Raw genomic sequence first — 21160 nt, 5'->3', positions numbered from 1 at the left:
CCTGAAAATACAGCTGTTACAACATGCACCTCTTTGCATGTCTTTATTTCCTGACCTGTTTCCTGCTGTCACTGTGGTGCTAAAATGATATGATGTCATTTGTAAAATGCTGTGAAGAGTAAAAAGATTTTGGTCTTGTTGCTGCAGTTCCTTGTGATGCTTTTGTTTAATAATCAGGAAGGTGAAAGGGTGCCCTTTCTTGAGAGAAAGTGTTGCCATCATGCCTTTGAGCTTGGGGTGATGCACCCGGCGCATGAGAACTAGGCCTTTTACTGCCAGAGGCTTTGACTGTCATCCTGACAGCAGGTGACATCCTGCCCTGCATAAGCACCTGATAAGTCAGAGTTTGTCCTGAGAGATTGTGACCTTCTGGAATGCCAGATGCAATTTGTTCAGATTGCAGGGCCACATTAAGCATTTCTTGTTTTATCTTGCTGGCCTCCTGGTGTTAGCCTGCTGGGTTTGGAAAAACTGAACAGACTGTTCCTCACTTATTTCTTGTTCCCATTTTCCCCTATTCGAAAAAGCAGTCCTAGAAACCTTAGCAGGTCTTATAACTTGCTGTTTTTAAATGTACAATCACATGAACCGCTAGTGACACTGTGTTGCCTTTAGTAGTATACAAAGGCATCATTATGGTTTTAAAGCCTTTTTTTTTCCTCAGTATGTTTTCCTGCTGGTATATAATTTCATGTACATACCACTTAAACAGCAGTTTCATTCTTAAGTGTCTCAACAAAAGTCCCACTCAATAGGTTTTATAGTTCAATTAGTCATAAATGGAAAAAATAAGTTGTGCTCAAGCAATTCTCACCATTAAAGTAGTATAGACCCTTATAATACTTTGACTCTGTCCATTTTCTTTCTGTTTTCTTTCTCTTTTCTCCTAAACACTAGTTGTGAACTAGTTCCACTGGTTGTTTTCCTATTGTCTTTTTCCCCCTGCTTTACAAAGTAAAATGAAACTAGATTTTTTTGCTTTTCATTGAGTTCTGCTGCACTCAAACAGCTGCTTTTCCTTGAACTGATAGAAGGCTGCTGGAACGGGGTGTAGCATTAAGCAAATCCGGGATAGATTAGTCAGTGAATGAAATGCTAGCAGCATTACATTGTTGTCTACTTTAAAATAGATTGCTATTTTAGAACTTTAGTCTAATAGGAATAGCTTATAAAGTCATCTGCATGCCTCTAGTCTCAGATACATTTCTGGATAAATTCTCCTGCAGATTTCTTCAGGGAGAAGATTGAGGAAAGGTGAGAAACTGGAGTCTCTTACCTATAGACTGCTAAATAAACTTGGGATTTTGGATTGTGTTATGTGAATGGTTGTTGTCCACAGAACTGCATCAGGGGAGTGGATGCTTGCAGGGAAGATTATGGCTTAAAGATGTTCTAAAATTTTTTTGTGCTGTACTTCTGCATGTTATTTGCTTTCTGCTTCCTTACTGAACCTATACTCCTTGAAATCGTGGAATGTAATTAGTATCTGTGTAATACCGTAGAGTAATAATAGTTACATGTAATACCATGGATTTTTTTCTTAATTTCCTTTTTTGCAGATTTGTCAAAATCTCTTCCCTAAACTTGAACATTGAATGTGTTACTCTTCACCATTTTAACAAAATATCAGCTGTAAATGTTTATGATCTTTTTTACTCAGATTTGCACTATTCTTTCTAATGGAACATAATTCACATAACCCTTCATTTTCACAGTAATAATAGTAATGAGAACAGCAGCAATAATAATAATAATAATGATATTATTGTTATTATTAATAGTCTGAGTTCCAGGACAGATGCTCAACAAATGTCTATAAGATTAGCTAATGAAATTAAATGCTAGCCAAATTGATTAACGTTAATTTAATTCTGGAAGCCTTTCACTGTTTAAATGTGATATGAAAAGTAGGATGGGTTTTAGGGCTTTGAGATGCAGCAGATTTTTCACTGACTTTGTCAGTGGATCAGTAGCAAGGTCTGTATTGCTTGGAGCTCTGAAGTATTCCTCTTCTGCAGTTTCCCAGGTATTGGTCTGTGCTTGCCCTCAAACACTGTCTGCTCTGCTGATCCTCGCATCGGGAGAGGTCAGTTGCCTAAATGTGCTGGCAACTTTCTTGGCACATACTGCTGCGTTTGGAAATTTAGTCTGAGACAGCATTATGAATTTTTCAGTGCTCCAAAACCAGGTCAGTTAAAAAGGGAAAAAAAAAAGGGTCCTAAAAGAAGCCTAGGATGCATGCGAAGCATTAAGCTGCAGCACTGAAGCCAAAGTTGCAAAAGAAGAGCAAAATCTAGAGTTGTGCTCTATCCTGTTTGGGTTAATATCCCTCACTTAGGATCCTTGTTGTGCACCACAGTGATGAAGCTGATAGAACATTTCAATTTGCAGCAGGCTGTCTTGGATGTTTCTTGCTCCCTTTGTACTGCTTCTCTAGGCCCCAGTTTCAAAAATACCTATCCTAATTTCACTTCTGTTCTCAATCCAGTGGAAGAGGAATCTTTGGTGAGCAAGATTTCTTTGATACACAGAGATCAGTAACTTACGACCTGTCAAATAAGATCAGATTTCTTCCTGCTAAGCTCCTTGCCATGTCCTGAAGATGTGCTGTGCATTAAGCAGTTTCCAGAGGTTAATCAAAGCTTCAGCAACACTGGGGAGCTTGTGCTTATTCCCCTGCTCTGTGGCTCTGTGCCTGCAAAGCTTGGGGAGGTCATACAGATGGCAAACCTGGCAGCAGTGCGCTGCCACATGCAGAGGTTTTTCAGCATATGGTACCCAAATAGAGCTCCAGAGATGGGAGCTGGTGTGAAGGACGTGTGCATGGCAAGGGGACCCCTTCTGAGAACATGCTTCACTCACAAATTACTCGAGAAATATGTCTGGGACTGTTTTCCATTTCCATGTTGTTTTCTGGTATATTCTAGACATTTCCAGTCTGATGGTCAGTCAGATAAAAAATACAAATACCTGTGTTTCTGTCTAGGTTTTTATTCCCTAAAAGCTCTAGAAGTTCTCAAAGCTGCAGTCACTTTGGGATGTTTAAAATTGGCAGGAGCAGAGAAGTTGCAACAACAGTTTCAGGGGATAATTCTTCAGCATTTTTAAAACCAAGCAGACAGTCTTTATGATGCTGCTCTCCTACCACTTTTATGTGGGTACTATATTTCTAAATCTGTGTCTTCTATTAGTGACTAATATAATTACTGTAATGCAGTGTTTTGTTAATACTGACTCAGGGTAAATATCAAGTGTCTTAGACATTACTCTGAACAATTGGAAACTCCAGTCAGTATAAAGTATATTTCAAAGTGCAGTGCAGGATTTATATATTTTCAAGTAGGTCTTTGGAGAATAATATCAGCTGCTTATATTCTGTCCAGTTACATTGAAAAATGACCTTAGAATGCTTAGCCTTTTAGTACTCAGTACTTTTGAGTTGTGCATATAGAGTGATGCAACTGAATTTGATTACCTTGTAAGAGGTAATCAGCCAGAGTTGTTCCTATTTGCTAAGGCCCAACTAGTAAGTGGGGAGTAGTGAAAGAAAACTGTGATAGACAATATAAGCCAGAACACTTTCTGCTTTCCTTGTATGAGAACACATTTTAGGTTTCTCTTCCTTGAAAATGATAGTATGTTTTTATTGCAGGCCATCTTCTTCGCAATGCATATCTGCCTAAATATGCAATCATTTTCTTGATGTAAGTGAAAACTGATTTCTTCAGTGATTTCAGCAGGACTCTAAGTATTGCCTGTTTCTTACTTCTTGGACTATAGCTTGCTTTATCCAGAGGATTTATTTTATTCTCACTGAAAAATGAGTCAAACTAAATTTTAGTGAAATAACCAAATTGGTTGTAATTTTTTTCTGTTATTTAAAAGGCTAATAAAGACTTCGTTGCATGTCTGTTGACTCAGAATACATACTTAATGGAAATTGATTTTATCTTGGAAGAACAATTCTGAGTTAAATTGACCTCATTTGCATTATACGTCAGAGAAGGAAACAAAATAGACTGGCCAGGCTAAAGTTTTGAAAGGGAAAATTTAATTTCAAAATACAGTCAGACTTCAAATTAATCCCTCCCATGTATTTCAAAGACCTGGAAAATCAATGGGTTCTACTAATAAATTCTTATTTTTCTTTGTTTTTAATGCTATTTTCTGCATAATTCAAAGACTAATTAATTTTAATTCTCTTTCTAGCTGTTTTATCAGCATTGCTGTGAAAGGATGAAAGGAGTTCCCCTCCCTCCCCCATTTTAGTTTCTATTTCACAAGTCTTAATGTACTTGCTTGGTACTGTTTATGTTACATTGATTGCTATGCTTTGATTATCTTTTCCATATGCCCTGTACACTGCAGACAGCGGGTTTGATGTGAGACTCCACTAGCTGGGTGGCACCCAACCTGTGTTGGCAGGGTTATGTAAGCTCTGACTGCTGAGGGCTCTCTGCAGCCTTCCTTCATCTCGCCAAGAGCTTACTCCAGCCTGTCAGCAGATAACCCCTGGGGAGGTGGGAAGGTGAGTTTGTGCTGCACCCTGACACCAGTGTTGCATGAAGTGCCTGTCAGTGGCTCTGCAGGACTCCCTGAGCTGCTGCTGCCACACAGGCGCTGGCAACCTGAGTGGGTGAATGCTTGTGCTGGCCCAGCCTGGGGGTCCCTCTGCATGGGTCTCTGTGGGTCACGCTGTAGCACTCCTGGACACAGCCAGTGACTGCTTGTTGAAGATCATGGAGAGACCTTTTAGGGGTGGACCACAGAATAGGGCACACCAGTGTGGTTTTCCTTTATTTCTCATTTCTGGTTTTGGCAAGAAGGAAGTTGGACTAAATAAATGTGGGAGGTTGCTTAGATCTGTAGTGTTGTGCTGCAGTGACCTGTGCTGGGTAATGCTCAGTCAGCAGGTCTGGCAATGGGCTGGTCAGGTAAAAGCCTTGAGAGATCCTGTTCCATCAGGTTCTAAGTAATTGTTTTTGTCTTTAGGGATCCATCCCAGAATGACTGTGGGGTCAATACAAAAGATGAAGGTTTTAGTCTTTCTGCTGAGGTTAGGGGACACTTGAGTAAGCATCCACCTGTATTCTACTTCAGTATGAAGGGCTCAGACTTATTAAACTTCTAAATAGGTTGCAGAGTCCCCTGTCATCTGCTCTAAGTCACAATTACAGAATTAAGTTGCAGGCAAGAGTTAGTGTGTTCCAGTGGGGAGGGGTATTTTTTGGCTGTTTTTTTCTTTTTACACCAGTATTTCTTGGGTTTTTTTGGTTTGATAATGGCGTGTAGAACAGGATTTCATTGTGCAACTGTTTGTTATCTCTTCCTGCTTCCCTTCTTGGTGCTGTGGCCAAAAGTGAGGTTTTGTACAGAAGCCTTGAAGGTGTTTATGTTCTGTTTCAGCCAGGGCTGATGCATATGTTAATATTCCCTGTTAATATTTGTGGGAAAACAATGCCATGTCTTAGGCTAAGAACATTGGAATCATTTAGGTTGGAAAAGATTCTTAAGGCGATTGAGTCCAACATGTCATGGTTTGACATTGCTCCCCGAGCCCTTGCTGCAGCTTGGATTTACCCATAGTCTGAAGTGCCTTAGGGCTGCACGTGCTTCAAGTGGAGCCATATCTGTGAGCCACAGTCTCCTCAGGGCTATACCTGCTGCGGCATAGATTCACTCAGGCACAGCCCTTTGAGGTGCACCAACTCCAGTGTGGCCTCCATGAGTCGTAATACCTCCAGAGGTGAACCTGCTGTGGCACAGTCACAACCGCAGCCACAGACACTTTGAGAGGTACCTGCTCCCATGTCATCTACAGGTCACAGTCCCTTCAGCTCAAGCTCACTCCGTAGTTCCAGCCTGTCCAGTGCAGCAGCACAGAACCGATGCCCTGCCCACCTGCCAGCCCAGGCTCATCACTGTGGCTGTTATCAAAACATTCCCAGGCACAGCAGGAAGGTGATAAGAATGGTGTTCATTGTGTCTGGTTTTCATCAAGTGATAACTGGCAAACAGAATGCTGTGCCAGCTAACAGTAGCAATTCTGGGATATATGGAAATGGGTGGTGTGTGGGCCTGGGCAGAGAGGGCAGGTTGTTTCTGGAGGTTCTGTTAGTATTTCCTCCTACCTGAGCTGGGAACATACAAGTCTGTGTTCAGCCTGGAAACACGCTATATTTTGTATTTTGAATAGTTGGGTTTTTTTAACAATTCACATGAAGCTCTGGGGTGTATTTTATATAGTCATTCTGTTTTCTGGCATTCACAGAAATAAGACTGAAAGTGCTTCTCATGTAAATCAAAAAAATGTGCTCAGGGCAAACTTTGAGCAAATGTTGACTTCCTTTGGCCACAACAGCCATGCATTCAATATTACTTGAGCATAAGCAAGGAAGTGGAGCTATTACTTTCCCTGTGGTGTCTGTCTGTACAGTAGAGCTTTTGTGTCACCTGTGGTCTGTGCCACAGGTCTTGGGGGACTGTTCTGCTGGGCTCTCATCTTCTGTAAAAGATAGGTCTTCTATACACAGGAGTATACTAGGTTGTTGGTATTTTCTTGCAACAACTGAACTTTCAAAGCTATGATTAAAAAAAAGGGGTCGATATTTTTCTTGCAGATGATTTTTAAATCTTGCAGATTTAAAAAAATCCCTGCTACTTTAAATTCAGTTTTGTTCCAGAGCTGGGCGCATGGTGCATGTAATCTACTAACCACGAGACATGCTGTTCTTCAAGGGATTTAAAAAAATTGAACTAATCCCCTACCCTAGGGAAATACCTTAAAAATCTTCATCTCCTCAAACTAGACAGCAGAGGGGCTGAAAAGGGAGCTCTAGTGAATGAGTTGCAATATCCAGTGACATCCTCATTAAAACCACCTGGTATTCTGACAAAATGAGTGGTAAGAGACCCTCCAGTGTGACTTCCTTCACATTCACTGTAATAGGAGCTGCAGCAGTTTAAGCACTCAAAGCCAAGTGGCTTTTTGCCTCTATGAAAGACAGGTTTAATGAAAGAGACCAATTTGTAAAACACAGTGCTTGGAGCGCTGGTCTAACTGCTTCTGTGCTTTCATGTGCTCCATTCAAAGCTGCTTAAAACCAGCTCACTTTTCATATATCTATGAAGATGGGATTTTAGGAACCAAACTCTGTATACTCAGTGATCTCTTTCTTGGTTTAATTCTTTTTCCCTTCATTCAGAACTTCCTCAGAGTTGTGATGCAGGGTTTAAACTGAGCCTGCAGCAGTGTTAGGCTGGCACAGGTCTTAAAGGATTGATACGTTTGTTCAATCTGTCTTGTGTTGCTTTTTATGGTGGTTTTGTTTTGGTTTTGGTTTTCTTTTGTTCGCTTATTTTGTTTTTTAAAGTTACTATTTGGTCAGATAAATTCTTGAGAGGTTCTTCAGGTCACCAGTCAGCCAGACTGGAGAAAAAAAATTGTTGGTCCTTCATTGTATTTGGATCACTCTTGATTTCCTTGCTTTTCCTCTGTCTTAGAATTATTTTCTTTTACAGTCAGTGCCCTTTTATATGATACCAGGATAGATTTTGCTGGGTTTGATTACAGGAAGGAATGTAGGCCATAAATAGATGGTATATGTACTGCTAACACCAGGTATACTGAAATAGCTCATCTCAAAAGACAGGGGAAGCCTAGCCAGCTGGCCAAGTGCCAGGAGGTTGCAGGGTTGACAGTTAAGCATCAGTCCTGAAAGGGAGATTAATGGTAGGCTGTGCTCTAAAAAAGAGCATGTTGAGCCACAGGAGAAATTCTGCAGGAGCAAATTAAGGAAGAGCTGTGTGCTGATGCCTCAATGCAGTTTTACCTTTCTCTTGGCTCCTCTGTCCTGACAGGGTTCTGGCATTCCCATGTGGTTTGTCTCTGTGATCCATGTGGACTGGCTAGCTGCCTTCTGTGCTTTGATGGAATGTTCAGGAGGGGCTTGTCTACACAAGTTTTTTGAAGGAAATCCTTCTTCTTAGTCAGCCTTTTCTGCACAGCCAGTTAACTGCAAGGCCCCTGATAATTTTTGCAGAAGATGGTAGTAGTTCTGTGTTTCTTCTTTTGCAGGAGCACAGTTGTCCATACCTGCCACTCTGGAGGCTATAGCCGTAAGTTACAGCTATTTCTCTAGTTATGAGGATGTCACTGCCCAACTAAAGACACTTGTTTAAATAATAGTTTATAGTTTGTACATGGCATGCCTGACATTGCTTGTGGAGGTTTCCAGGCTTTTCATACGGACAACCTGTGCTGCTGTTCTCAAGATCAAAGAGCAGAATGGGGCCAGAATTCTGCCTCGGAATTGCTGTGACACTGTACAGCAGATGAGTGGCTTCCCTGCTCTGCTAGAGTGTCATCCACCATTTAAACTGTGAAATAGTGAAATTTCATGTAAAGAGTTTTTTATTACCTGAAATACTTTTACAGTTGTGATGTCGAACAGATTAAAGCAGAAAACAACTGTGGGCCAGAATTCAGGCCATCCTGCAAGAAACCGTCCTTTTCCCAAATGGAGGAAAAACAGAATGTAAGGTGTGAGTTTAGGTTTTCAGTTTTCCTGTGGATGGAGTGTCCTTCCACATAGACTTTTTCCTCTGAGGTATAAAATAATAAAATTAGGGGGAACATTTGGTGCTAAGAAAGACCAGCTTGGTGGGAGAATACAGAAGAATTTTCTCATTTGTCACTTGGTCTCTTCCCTAATAAGAATTTCAGGATTTGGCCATTTGGCTGTATGTATACATACAGTATTTTTCACGAGTTTCACTCTATTTACATCCAGAGAATAATACAATTATGTATTATTTTAAGTTTATGTCAGCCATGAAAGGGCCCTTTTCTTCAAACATGAGTAAGCCAAAAAGAGTAATGAAGGCATTCTGGAAGAAGTACATTTTCCCTCTGTTCCAGTTACAAACTGCATCAGTTAAGTTTGCAGCACACACAGTAAGAAGCATCCCTGGTTCAGAGAGGTGAGAGAGTCACGGACTCTGAGGGGAAGGAGAAGCCAGGCTTTCTGCCTCACCCTGAGGCAGATTTGTCTGTTGGCAACGTGGCTGCAGCACAGAGAGGTGAAGTGGCTTGCAAAATTTCTTCAATGTGTCTCAAGGCAAGGAGCAGTGTCCCAGAGCCTGGGTCGGTCACCTTGGCCTCTCTGAAGGAGCAGACGAGTGCTTCTGTGCCACCCCAGTTCCCATTTAATGAAACCATCATCAGCTGCCTTTTCTTTGCCCTTAGGTCGTGCCTCTGACCTCTCTTCCTCTTGCTCACACAGGAGATTGGGGGGGTTTAGAGGGCAGCTCCACCTGGCAAAATGTCACATGCCCTCTGCTAGTGTGGCACCTTAGGTGACTGTCTACCTAAGCTTCAGGCATTGAGTTACTTACTGGTCTGATTCACTCCCCCTCAGTCGGGTGCATCTGCTCTGGCAGTCGGGTGTCTCCCGTGTCCACCAGTCGGGAGTGCTGCAGGCTGAGAGCCGGGGAGGTGAGTGTTGCCATTGCCTGTGCTGTCTCAGAGCTCTCGTGCCCAGCTCACCACCCTCAGGTGTGTGGCTGCATGATCAGCATTTGCTGATCAACTCCTGCTTTTCAAGGTTAAAAAAGAAAGGTAAAGAAGAAAAAAGTGATGTGCTGCTTTAAGGGTAAGTGGTTGCTCATGTATTTAGGGTAAGTACTTCTATGTCTGTGCTGCCAGAGTTAAACTGGTGAAACAGTATGGGTCATGCTGTCATTCAGTGAAGTGTATGGCTGTTATGTAAAGGTTTTATATACTTTCTTCATATGTCTGCTTAGGAACATCACGCGTCTGGCAAAATTTTGAGAAAGCTCAAGGCATTAAAGAAAGCTCATCTAAATAAAGGAGGGTTAACGTGACATTGCAGTTACTTAATCCTGTATTGTCCTGCCATGTGACTGCAGGGATACTGAGGCGCAGCATTTCTTTTGCCTGGTGCACAGATTATGCTTTTCCTGTCATCTTCCAGAATCAGTTGCTTTGTTGAACACACCATGGGAAAGAAACGGAGGGGCAACGTAGTTTTTACAGCAAGGCTTCAACACCAAGTGACATTTCCAAGGTACAGTGACAAGCTCACAGGCTGAAGAATGAATCAAAGGCAATCCCTACAGTTAGCTTTTGGACTTCTACCAGAATTAAGGAGAACTACGCTCTTAAGGTCAGCTATTCAAAATTAACTAGAAGTATCTAGATTTATTCAGAGCAATTAATCAGCTTTCTGTTTGACCTTTATCTATCAAGTTAGTTCTCAAACCATCAAGCTAAAGTCTGAAAATTTGTGTCAAATATTTTGCATGTGTCAAATGTACTGCATAGACAGTGAGCACCCCACTGCTTTCTTGCACAAAGTTCATAGTTTTAATTGCAAAGCCTCTTTTACCTTGCAGCTGAAGATCCTGACACACTAAATCTGTTAGTGAGGAATGGATGTATACAGCTTCCAGTTTTATCTCTGATTTTGAACAAGAGGTGCAATATGTAGATGTGCCAGATTTGTTTTTGAAGGAATTTACAAATCTTCAAACTAGTCTTTGGACTTTCTGTAAGCTGCATTTTTTTTTTTTTTTTTTTTTTTTTTTTTTTTTTCCCCTGCATTTGTCACAGTGTCCATAATGTGCAGGATTGCACATTCATACAGAATTACTTCATTTAAACTTCAGGACATCTTGTTAAATGGGGAAGTGATTACCCTATAGACTATGACAACAGGATATGTGAATGAAGGAAGTCTTGGAAAATACCGCTGTTCCAGGTGGCATCATGAGGACAGCAGAGAAGATGATGGGCACCTGGAGTGCCATGAAGGAGATGAAGAGGGCAGACAAAACAGGCTGACCCCCTTTGAGAAACTAATGCAGGATATGTCTCATAATGAAAAAGTGGTGAAAGAATTAACCCTGGGAAAGAGAATTGCCTTCTATCGAGTCAGAGGAGAAATAGGAAATGGGAATTTCTCACAAGTGAAGCTTGGAATACATTCCCTGACCAAAGGTAGGCACCATTGCATGCCGAGTGCTGTATATAAATAGCTTCCAATGGGAAGAAAGATGCTGTGTGAACCCTAAATACATATATTGTGTGTGTGTGTGTATTTTTTAATGTTACTGAGTTTATCTATAGGCAGAGTCATACATGAATGCTCAGGGTTGGATTAGGCTTTAAAGAAACTAGGCATATTTTCTCTAGATGGAAGCTATTACAGGAGAAGGTAATAGTGCATCACTGCACTTCATGGAGTTAACACATCTCATCCTGTGGCTCAAACACTCCACACTTAGAAGTGTGGTGTTGTGCCTCCCCTCCTACAACCTGCCCTGTCCATCTGCCCTCTCCCCTGCCCCAGCGCCTGGCCTGCAGGGATACAGGTGATGAACGCCCAGGACAGTGGGCCAGGCATGCTCCTGCCTGCAGCCAGAGGTAGCAAGGCTTCCTTTGTTTCATCATAAATTTTAGTAGTATGGACAAAAATTGTATTTGGTCACAGTAATTTTGGTGAGAAGTGTTATGCCCACTTTACTACTCATTTGCTGATGGTTCTTCACTGTAAAAAGCTGGGATGGGGCTATAGGAGGAACAGGTGCAGGGAAACAAGCTCTAGTATTGCCAGACTGGTGTTTGTGTTGAATTGTCAGTTATTTTTCTCGTTTTAATTATCAGCTGTCCTCTTTCTTCTTCTGCCTTTGTCTGACAATAATAGAAATTGTTGTTTTCCATCAGGGTGACTGGTGTTCTCTGTATCTTTGTACACTACTGTCTTGCTTTTCTTCTCACAGTCTTTACTTTTCAGTTTGATTTGCTCCCCTTCCCTTCATCCTCTTACAGGTGAGAGAACAAGATATGCCCCCAAACTGTATTATCTGTTGTTATTTTCTCTAATCACCTCTTTCAGCCCAGATATAAGAGGGGTGAAAAGTCACAGTTGTCACTCGGGTGCAGCAGTTGCTGCCCTGGGAATCTAAGTGGGCAACTGTTGGTACTTAATTTTAAGTACATTTAAGCCTTCCAACACCCAAGGGTTGCTTTAACTGTGTGTTGATTTTTTGGTTATGCTTGTTTCAGCAAAGCATCTCTGTTTTACTTGGCCCACAACAAGTTGTTTCCTCTTCTGTGATTTTTTTTTTTTCTTCCAGAGGTAACTGTTTTGTGCTTACTGTTGGAGGAGGTGCTGCTCCTGTACTGGGAACATAAGGAATGCTAATGAAAGGCAGTTAGAAATTTGATCAGGATGAACCCTTTACTTGCTGAGCTTACTTAGGAAACAGGTTGCTTTAGTATCTGAGTAGAGCTGATTGCTCAGACAAACTAAATACCAAAACCAAAACTGTACTTTTTCTGGAAAAGGTTCTTTTTCAACAGAAATCTCTCAAATTATTTTTCTTTTGTTTGTTTGTTAACTTTTTTTGTTCAAATATTCACTAGAAAGGGAGTTGATTTATTGATGCTAAGTTTGTAACTGCCATGGGGAAGGAAGAAAGAAAGATAAACATTTTCTGACTTGTTTCTGCCTGTGAGCTTATCTGTATCTAATAAAATACAGTACATGGACAGAAGAACAGGAACGTGCACACAGGGATTCATGTATACACACTCACCACCACCACACACAAAGAGGATTCTGTTTTTTGCAGTAGATACACATTGTTGTGTTGGCAATGAAATGATGTTCCTACACAGTATTAATGAGCGCAAGTCTTTTTTTTAAATCTGATTATGTAAATAAAAGGCTTCATCATTAATACTGTTTGGATCTCTGTGGTAGAGGGTGGTATATGTGTCAGTGCTGTTCAGCTCTTCAGTAACTGCCAGTTTTGTGTGGTCACTCTCCTTACATGTCATCCTGTATCAAAAAAAGAAACAATTTTGGCTTTTTACTAAGATGAGCCTTTGTAACAATTACATCTATGTGCTTTTCTGTTGCCCTTGTGATCTGTTGCAGCAGGACACGTGATTTCTAGCAGAGGGAGGGGGGGAGAGAGAGAGAAAGAGAGAGGAAAAAACTTCAGGATCATACTGGGTGATGAACTCTGTTTCCCTCACAAGGGCTGTCTTGGTTGTTTAGAAAACAACAGAATAATCTTTGGTGCTATGATGCGGATGCCATGTCCCATGGCTTGGACAGGTGCTCTCTTCACTGGATAAAAAGCTGGCTGGCTGGCTGGCTGGACCCAGGGGGTGGTGCTGAATGGAGTTACATCCATCTGGGGCTGGTCACTACTGGAATTCCACAGGTCTCAGTACTGGAGCCAGCCTTGATTAATATCAGTCAGTTTGCAGGTGACACCACACTGGGCAGGAGTGTTGATCTGCTGGAGAGCAGGAAGGCTCTGCAGAGGGATCTGGACAGGCTGGATCCATGGGCTGAGGCCAGTGGTGTGAGGTTCAACAAGGCCAAGTGCTGGGCCCTGCCCTTGGGTCACAACAACTCCAGGCAGCGGCACAGGCTGGGACAGAGGGGCTGGAAAGGACCTGGGGGTGCTGGTGAGAGCAGCTGAACATGAGCCAGGGTGTGCCCAGGTGGCCAAGAAGGCCGATGGCATCCTGGCCTGGATCAGCAATAGTGTGGCCAGCAGGACCAGGGCAGGGATTGTCCCCCTGTACTGGGCACTGGTGAGGCTACATGTCACATCCTGTGTTTCATTCGTTTTGGACCCTTCACTACAAGAGAGACATTGACACGCTGGAGTGGGTCCAGAGGTCAACAGAACTGTGGAAGGGTCTGGAGCACAAGTCCTTTGAGGAAAAGCTGAGGAATTTGGGGGTGTTTAGCTTGCAGAAAAGGAGGCTCAGGGGAGACCATTTCACTCCCTACAACTGCCTGACAGGACGGTGTACCCAGGTGGGGGTTGGCCTGTTCTACCAGGTAGCAAGGGACAGAACAAGAGGAAATGGCCTCAAATTGTGCCAGGGAAGGCTGAGGTTTAGGTTGGACATTAGGAAAAATTTCTATACCAAAGGGGTGGTTGGGCCTTGGAATGGGCTCCACAATGAACTGATGAAGTCACCATCCCTGGAGGTATTTAAAAGATGTGTAGATGTGCCATTTAGGGACAACATTTAGCGGTGGGATTGACAGGTTGGACTTTATGATCTTAGAGGTCTTTTCTGATTTATGTTTCTATGTGTATTGTGTTATTCAGGGGCATTGCCCACTATATTAACCTGAATTTTGGCAGAGATTTTCTCCAGATATCCATGGAGTTTCTTGCTAAGGACTGTTACATTCCTAAGCCCTGTATAACCTTTATTTTACATGCCTTCCAGCTGACAAAGGAAGAGTGAGAGCGCAGCTGAATAGAAGTAATTAAGAGCATCAAAAATTTACAGCTAGCAAGAAGTCCATCTAACGTGACACAAATTGGAAAAGTAGGAATGTCCAGGCACCCAGTTTACTTTTTTTTTTAAAGCAATTTTAACTTGGTTTTGTGTTTTTTTTTGTTCTGCCATCACAGCATACACCATTTCCTTCTGAAGTTATTTCCCAACCTTTTCCTAGTTTCTCTTACTAAGATTTCACCTAGCACTTTTCAGACCTCAGCATACACTGCATATAGTCAATCAAAATCTCTTTCAATTATTTTTGTAATTATTTTGGTAAATAAGCTGCCTGCTAAAAATGCCTTTCTGTTCAGCACAGCTGCTAAGCAAGAGTAATAGAGGATTTGTAAACCAAGCATTGTTTGGAAGGAGAAAGGAAGAGTTCAGAATAGGAAAGGAAGGTGCCAGATCTTTTGCACTCTAGGTTTCTTTGCATATCATGCATTTGCAACTGCACTGATGTAGATTTAAAGGGGCTTGGTCTGAATTTATGGTGGTGTTTGAATAGGATCAGGCCCTTAGTTCTAAACATTTTTTTTCCCCTCCTCTTTCCTTTTAAAACTTTGCAGGGAAACTGACAACGAGGAAAAGTAGATTCCAGAAAAATGAAAGGGAAAAAAATATAACTTAGAATACTTTATTTTAATGCCCAAATATCCCCAATTTCTAAAGATCAAGATGCAATGATGAAATTACATGGTGGAGATTGTAAGAACCGTAAGCATTTAGTTGTGCAAATATAGCCTACTGCAAGCTGCTGCTCTTCCCTCTTGGTTTAAGAGATCAATGTACTACGAACATGACGAAGGTCTTTCACTAGGTCAGCAGTCAGAGTGCTGCCAGCACCACTGTCAGTAGCTGCATTTCCTCCTGGTTCACCCCACCTCCACACCATGCAGGACGTACTTGCTTCCCTGAGGGGCTCCCTAGAAAGCACGGAACAAGTCCTAGAGAAGCAGTGTGGCTGGGAAAACTGCCCTGTACTAGCACAGACTCCTGAAAACAGGCACATAAAGGGATAATTCAGCACCTTCCACCACAAGAATCACATGTGCTTCAAGCATCTGCTGCACTTCAGTAGGGATATCAATTGATGCATGTATCATACTAAAAAAATGTAAATATACCAAATGTGGCATTTTCTTGATCTGTACAGGTACACGCGTAAGTATCCTTTACATGCATAAGTATCCTTAACATTTCCTTTATGTATACTGAAATACTAAACTTGAGTTAAAAACTTAATCACATTCAGTAAAAAAGTCTTAAATGCTTTTGTACCAGAACATGTGTACAAATGTAATAGCCTTCTCACTCTTTTCTTACAGCAACAAGTGAACAATACCTTTTTTCCTAATTTATTCCCGCTTACTAGAAACCAAGGTGAAGGTTTTTTTCTAAAAGATTTATTAAAAGTGATTAATTAGTAAGAAATCTGATTGTTTGACTAAGATAGTCTTGAGGGAAAAAAAAGCAAAACAAAACAAACCAGAAGTCCCTTCTTGCCAGGAATAAATAGTTGTTTTCTTGCTGTGATGCATTTTAATTTTGCTGTCCTGACAAGTTATACGAAGCCACTGTAAACCTGTTTTAACCAGACTAATCCTTCAAATAGCAGCTGTATTCAGAAGAGCAAAGACAAAAGCTGTAACCTACAGACTAATATAGAAACATAAGGGCAATTGTGACTGACCTACTCATACTGCTCTGAGCTACCCTGATGATGTGGTGCAGCTGCAGATATATATATGTGGTTTATGGCCCGTGGCTTCACTTTAGATATGCTCCAGAAACATGTAGGACTTAATAGCAGCTTTGTATTACCAGAACAGCTTATGCTGGCTAGATTTGCTGTTTTACAGGATCCCTGCGACTTACTCTACTTCACTGCTCAGAATAAAATAGCCAAAGCCTCTAAATTCCCCGCAAGTTTGTCTGTCTGGCCTGAAACAAAGCACCCAAATTTAGCACCTCTATTAGCCCCCAAGTACCTGGCTCATCTGAGGAGCTCTGAGCTAACAAGAAAAGCACAGACTTTCTCTACCAGCACTGGACACCAAAACCAGATGCTGTACCTTCAGACCTGTCACAGCGAAGTACACCAAGGCAGATGATTTGATCAGCCCTTGTAATACTCTACCAGCTTTCAGCTTCCTCAGCACTGAATAGAATGTCCTAGACAGAAAGGGGCAGGGGTTGTATGGAAGAGTGCAGGTAGGCCCCTGCAACTTAGTTTATACTAATAATGAGAAATTTTACTGCACTTCTACAACCAAACATAGTTGTAAGTAAATAGTATTACTGTTTGTACCTATTGCATTAACAACATGGAAAAAATTTTTTTCTTCTCAGAGAAAGTTGCAATTAAGATTTTGGACAAGACAAAGCTAGACCGGAAGACTCAACGTTTGCTGTCTCGTGAGATATCCAGCATGGAAAAGCTGCACCACCCAAATATAATCAGGCTGTATGAAGTGGTGGAGACGCTCTCAAAACTGCACCTGGTGATGGAGTATGCAGGAGGTGGGGAACTCTTCACTAAAATCAGTACAGAAGGAAAGCTGCTAGAAACAGAGTGTAAAATAATCTTCTCCCAGATTGTGTCTGCTGTGAAGCACATGGTAAGTTGCTCTTACACAGGCACTCACTACTCTTAGTACATTTTGTGGATATTTCTTTTGACTTTCAACAGTAGGTTTACTGTTAGCCAAAACTTCAGGCCCACAGCCTGAAGCAAAACAGCTACAGAAGAGCTATGTTAAATGTATCTGAGAGTTTTCATATCCACCTCGAGTTACTGCCTCTCTGTTGACAGCTTTTAGAAGGAGGCTGAACTGGGAACACCTGGGTGGTGGAATCATCCTTTTAGCAACAGTGTTCCGTTTGCTTTAAGGTGCTGTGGGCACCAGTGAACAAAGCTTTGTTTCTTCTCTCCCTGTTTCAAAACATAGCATCAGTCACTCTTCTGCTTCCAGAGAGGCTGCTTAGGTGTTGCAAACATCCGGCTTACTTATTAATGAATATGGGAGTCTGTCACTTAAAGGCTGTCAATTCCTGGTCCTGGCAAATCTGTGAGGTTTGACCCAGCAAGTCACTTCTTGCCTAGTCTTCAGTATATACACTTAGGATGATGCTATCTGTATAGAGCCCGAAGCACCTTGTCAAGGCAGAAAAGGAGCAGTTAACTACTTCGGTACATCTCCTCTAAACTTTGCAGAGTAATTACAGCTACTTCAAAAAAATAAAAACACGGAGAACTGTTCTACAAGTCTGAGACGTAGCATTCGTTAAAATTGGCTCAGGGTGCCCTCCGGTGGCTCATGTTCTGCTTGCCACGCAGTAGCTTCTGGCGAACTCAGGAACAAGGGTGTTCCCAGGTCAGACATTGAGAAACTGCATCGCACGCTGCTCGTGGCTTACATAAACAGCATGCATTTCTTATGGTTTTTGACGAAATGATCGTATGTACTTTAAGTGGTGGATTAGCTTCAACACCTTATTCACAGGACAGGCACCCTGCAGCTACAGGAACTGAATTTACGTGTCAGCATTACACCACATCTATTTCTTAGAATTAAACACAGACTGTTGAGCTGGCTAACCTCCTCACTTGTACATAAAGGCTTCTGCACATTTCACTTTTGCTAAGTCATCACATCCAGGTTACATAAATCCCATCTCACTGCTGCCAGTCCACAAGGACAGAGGGTCCCTGGCTGTTACTGATGAGAGTTGAAATAGGATGCCAAAGGGTTGCCGTATTGCCTCCAGATACTGCACGATGTTACTCCAAAGGATAAAGCAGAGAGTGCTCATCCATTCCTTCTAGTTATTCCAAAGATGAATCTAAACTCTTACTTAATCAAGACAGGAAGTTCAGTTTGAGTCCTTAGCTACTTCTGACATTTCCAAGGGAAAAAAGTAGAAGTTACGGTGTATGTATTTTAGATTTCTAAAACTAGAAGACACCACTAAACTTGGGTGTCCTGCAAAATGAAATACTACGAGGCACAAGTCTATGGTCCTTTTCTCCTGCCATCACCAATTCCTCATAGGACATTAGATCACAGAATGTAATTGTCGCAACTTTCTTACTTCATCTGTGATAATGTTCAGTTGGTGAACTAAATGCTTAAATCTGTAAGTTACATGTAGTAACTGCAAAAACAAGTGCTGTGAACTTATTTTGCACATATTTGAACGTATTTTGCACATGAAGGTGTCTCTTGTAGAATAAGCCTCACTGCCCTCATACATTTGCTTCATGAAAATAGTTATGATTAGTTAACAAGTTGAGACTGCTGTGCTTAAAAAGTCCCAGCATCCTTCTTCTCCCCCTACTCAATTCTTCTCCTATCTTTGGAGAATTAAGTTAAATTTATTTATATCTTCCAACTGCAATACTAGTTTCTGACTTTGCCCAAGATAACTCCCTTTCTCCCATGGGGTAATTAACAAATTAGAGGTAGCCATTGAGAACTTTCTTGGGAACAAACCAATACCAGCTTTTCTTCTTCTTCCACAGCATGACAATAATATCATTCACCGGGACCTGAAAGCAGAAAACGTCTTCTACACCAGTAACACCTGTGTTAAGGTGGGAGACTTTGGATTCAGCACAATAAGTAAAAGAGATGAAACTTTAAAAACTTTCTGTGGCTCTCCTCCTTATGCCGCTCCTGAACTCTTCCGAGATGAAAACTATATTGGCATCTATGTAGACATCTGGGCACTGGGAATCCTCTTATACTTCATGATGACAGGTAGCATGCCATTCCGGGCAGATACAGTAGGCAAACTGAAAAAGTGCATTCTTGAAGGCACATACACTTTGCCTCCCTGTCTCTCAGAAAATTGCCAGAAACTGATAAAAGGAGTCCTTCAGCCAGTACCAACCAAGCGATACTCTGTCAAACTGATTATGAACAGTGAATGGATGCAAGGAATACAGTTCCCCAAACCCTTACAGACATTTAAACTGGATCCAAAGTATTTATCAGATGTCAGTACACTCAAAGAAGAAGAAATTGAAGTGAAAAATATTCTGGAAGATTTGGGAATCACAGAACAGCACATTCAAAACAACCGGGGAAGAGGCGCATGCAGCTCCGTAACAGGGGTCTACAGAATTGTGTTGCACAGAGTACAGAAGAAAAGGGCACTTGAATCTGTTCCTATCATGTCCCAGCCAGATCCAAAAGAAGACAACTCAAGGAATGGAATCAATTCTTACAGTGGGATTAAGCACACATCCAAGCTGTGTTCTATTTTATAAAATTGCACTGCAGGCTTTATGCTCAGCACATTTGACAAAGGGGATTATTCACTTATCCTTAAGTTCTAGTGTTACATTTTTTTTGTAATTTTTGAATAAACCAAAAATGCCTCATTTTCTTTGCATTTCTCAAGTGACCGTGAAGCACTCAAATACAGAGCTCTTGTGCATTTGTTTGACCCTTTCTCCAGACACTTGGTATAGCCAGTGCAAGAACCCAGTACCTGAAAGGATCACGAGTGGAGGGGATCTTTTAATAAACACCATGCTACTGCACTTAATCCGCTTGGGAGATTCTCTGTACAGGCATGTTAACAGCTAACTTCTGAAAAGCTGTACCTAAACTTCTCACAACTTTACCTCTGCAAACCAGGACAGTTTTTGCAGAGAACTAAATTTAAGCAGAGACCAGACCATAATCCAAACAATTGCAAATTCTGCTTTTGAACTTCCTCATCAAATTCAACAAGTTAATTTTAAAAAAGCATTTTATTTTCTTTCAAGAAACAGCAAAGCTGTTGTTGGCTGCAGTTCCCAACTTGTCATGACCCCAAAAGACAAATTAGGATTCAGTACTTTAACCCTGCATGTGTGGGTGCCTGACTGGTTGGGCAACCATCAATTACCCTTCTGACACCTCTTCCACGGCTTGCACGATTCTGCCAATCTGGAACTGCTTGGACTCCAGCTGCACTCCAATAAATAAAGATTTAAGCATACTCCAAAACCCATGTAGCTTTAAGTTCTTGCCTTAACCCGTTACCAGTAGCTGAATGCAAGCATATATAAGCATAATATAAGCAAATCTGCTTATATCAACTGAGCATTACAGGCTTGTCCTCACTCCTGCCATCCTGCTTTGGCAACCAAAGCTGGCACAAAGCTGATTTTGACACTTGACCACTGCACGTTAAAAGCTGGACAGTCTGACATCTCCAGTTGTTCTGAGCATCACCAAAATGCAGATACTCCAATTTTCAGCTTTAATGGCTTATTCTGTACTTACATCTTCAACAGCATCAACTCCAGTGCAAAGGGCAAGTGTGGTAGCTGTTCTCTGGACAGGGACAGCTGACATGCCTAAGCTAAGAGGTAGAACCTGTGAGTTTAGTTAAGGTAAGATACCCCATACAAGGTGTACACAGGTACAGCTGGTGCTTTCACATTTAAAGGCAGATGCCTTATCTGTCATGACACCGATGAGACAATCAGTTCACTTTAGGAGAAATAATTCATATAAATGAGCAACAGAATGACTCAGAAAAGCCACCCATGGGAAACTGGACTCAGTGAGGCTCAGGTATGTACAATGCAAGAACTAAGCCTCCTTCACAGAGTTTCTGAGGGTAATAAAACAATACATTTTTAATAAAACAGTAATTAATTCCTCCACTATAAACAGTTTCTATATAAAAGCATTTAAGTTATCTTGAAACATGGCCCTGATAAAATTGTTTTACACCAGCCTAAGCTACTCCTTTTTCCACTTTCATAACGGAATGACACTAAGAAGAAAGATGCAGAATGTCTACACAGTTTGT

At 41.5% G+C, this 21160-nt stretch overlaps 1 protein-coding gene across 7 annotated transcripts; it reads left to right on the top strand.

Moving 5' to 3' along the window:
* The first annotated feature begins 1107 nt into the window (after positions 1 to 1107).
* Positions 1108 to 19733, top strand: NIM1K (NIM1 serine/threonine protein kinase). 7 transcript variants are annotated; one of them, XM_048292583.1, is made up of 6 exons: positions 1108 to 1254; positions 2019 to 2086; positions 9996 to 10187; positions 10634 to 11020; positions 16697 to 16965; positions 18870 to 19733. In XM_048292583.1, exons 4-6 carry the CDS (start codon positions 10729 to 10731, stop codon positions 19617 to 19619), a joined length of 1311 nt encoding a protein of 436 aa, XP_048148540.1. In that variant the 5' UTR covers positions 1108 to 1254; positions 2019 to 2086; positions 9996 to 10187; positions 10634 to 10728; the 3' UTR covers positions 19620 to 19733. The 7 variants fall into 7 exon arrangements, with proteins under 7 accessions (XP_048148540.1, XP_048148544.1, XP_048148543.1 ...); XM_048292585.1 differs by lacking the exons at positions 1108 to 1254; positions 2019 to 2086 and adding exons at positions 2099 to 2188; positions 8078 to 8118; XM_048292587.1 differs by lacking the exon at positions 2019 to 2086.
* Positions 19734 to 21160: the final 1427 nt, after the last annotated feature.

This window comes from Corvus hawaiiensis, chromosome Z (assembly GCF_020740725.1).
Source record: "Corvus hawaiiensis isolate bCorHaw1 chromosome Z, bCorHaw1.pri.cur, whole genome shotgun sequence".
Classification (NCBI taxonomy): Eukaryota; Metazoa; Chordata; class Aves; order Passeriformes; family Corvidae; genus Corvus; species Corvus hawaiiensis.
Note: the sequence above shows the minus strand (reverse complement) of the source record. Positions and strands in the feature narration are given on the sequence as shown.

Coding starts and splice junctions, on each gene's coding strand:
- NIM1K (XM_048292589.1), top strand. CDS start 10,117: ATGAATCAAAGGCAATCCCTACAGTTAGCTTTTGGACTTCTACCAGAA. Junction 10,188..10,781: donor AGGAGAACTACGCTCTTAAG/GTCAGCTATTCA, acceptor CCGCTGTTCCAG/GTGGCATCATGAGGACAGCA. Junction 11,021..16,696: donor AATACATTCCCTGACCAAAG/GTAGGCACCATT, acceptor TTTTCTTCTCAG/AGAAAGTTGCAATTAAGATT.